Source organism: Etheostoma cragini, chromosome 13 (assembly GCF_013103735.1).
Source record: "Etheostoma cragini isolate CJK2018 chromosome 13, CSU_Ecrag_1.0, whole genome shotgun sequence".
NCBI classification, from domain to species: Eukaryota; Metazoa; Chordata; class Actinopteri; order Perciformes; family Percidae; genus Etheostoma; species Etheostoma cragini.
The window spans coordinates 25,835,051-25,836,351 of record NC_048419.1 but is presented as its reverse complement, the minus strand read 5'-3'; the positions used below and the strand labels follow the sequence as shown (position 1 = coordinate 25,836,351).

At 47.4% G+C, this 1,301-nt stretch overlaps 2 protein-coding genes across 2 annotated transcripts in view; one reads left to right on the top strand and one right to left on the bottom strand.

The window, feature by feature from the left end:
* Positions 1 to 309, top strand: part of nup98 (nucleoporin 98 and 96 precursor) — a 31,729-nt gene extending 31,420 nt beyond the window's left edge. The window contains exon 34 of the mRNA XM_034890878.1: positions 47 to 309. Coding sequence (XP_034746769.1) covers positions 47 to 246 — 200 coding nt within the window. The 3' untranslated portion in view covers positions 247 to 309. The remainder of the gene's footprint in view (positions 1 to 46) is intronic.
* A 4-nt stretch (positions 310 to 313) lies between these two features.
* Positions 314 to 1,301, bottom strand: part of LOC117956033 — a 14,182-nt gene continuing 13,194 nt past the window's right edge. The window contains exon 14 of the mRNA XM_034890876.1: positions 314 to 343. Within this exon, the coding sequence (XP_034746767.1) occupies positions 314 to 343 (30 nt within the window). The remainder of the gene's footprint in view (positions 344 to 1,301) is intronic.

Genomic DNA, 1,301 nt, shown 5'->3' with positions numbered 1-1,301 from the left:
CCCCCCCCCCCCCCCCCCCCCCCACCCTCCTCCCTCCTCCATGTAGAGATGGCGAAGCGTGTGGCGAACATCCTGCGGGTGGTGCTGAGTCTGCAGCAGGGCGAGGCGGGCTCGGACCCCCTCAGCATCCCCCTCAGCCAGCTGGCGCCCCACATCACCCGCCTGCCGATGCCCGAGGACTACGCGCTGGAGGAGCTGCGGGGGCTCACGCAGTCGTACCTGCGCCAGCTCATCATCAGCCAATGAGGACGCAGAACAGACACGGGCGCATCGCATCAATAAACGAGGGGTTGGCATTTCAGCCAATCAAACATCATGAAACTGATGCACAATGGGTTCGTTTCTGAAAGAGAAAAAGGACGTGAAGAAGAGTTGAAGGCGGTTTGATTTTGGAGTTTATTCACTTTGGATTTGGAGGCACGAAGTCTCAGATTCTTCATTCCTGTGTGTGTGTGTGTGTGTGTGTGTGTGTGTGTGTGTGTGTGTGTACCCTTTGAGTTCCAGACTCACACATACACAGCATCTTTTGTAGTATGAAAATATGCTTTGTGTGTGTCTCCTCTGTGTGTGTGTGTCTCTCTCTGTGTGTCTCTGTGTGTGTGTGTAACTGTAACCCGTGAGTTACTCGTTCTCCGTCTGACCCCCAAAGGAAAGTGTATCTCTGGCTTCTGACGTTATTATTTTCATTCAAAGATTTTATTTTATTCCTACAAGTAAATAAAAGCAGCCGTTAGCTTAGCATCGCGTCAGCCGTTAGCTTAGCATCGCGTCAGCCGCCTCGGTCCATATGTGAATAAATCGTGTCGTTAGAGCTGATCGGCGAGGTCGTGCCGACGGCTCGGAGGAGCGTTCAACGCGTCCGGGTCTGTTTTTGGAGAGTTGTTGTTTCTCAGACGCGTGTGAACGTTAAGACTTTCTTTTTGTTTTTTAGCATTTCGTTGCATTAAGTCAAGAGTTTCCTTCAAAAACAAGCGGCCAACCAGAGATTTATCTGCATGTAATTATATAAATATTGTATATTTTTGGAAAATCCAGCCGGGAATATCAGGTCATTTTTATTCTCCACCTTTAAATATTAATAAAATGGATGCAAAGTGTTTTTTAGAATGAAACTCTTCACTTACCCAAAAACTGCTCTTTGGTTTTTTGTAGATTAAATGTCAGTTTGCAAGAATATTTTTCTTTTTCGTCAGTTTCTCAATAAACGTGTGTGTGTCTGTCTGTGTGTGTGTGTGTCTCTCTGTGTGTGTGTGTGTCTCTCTGTGTGTGTGTGTGTGTCTCTCTGTGTGTGTGTGTGTCTC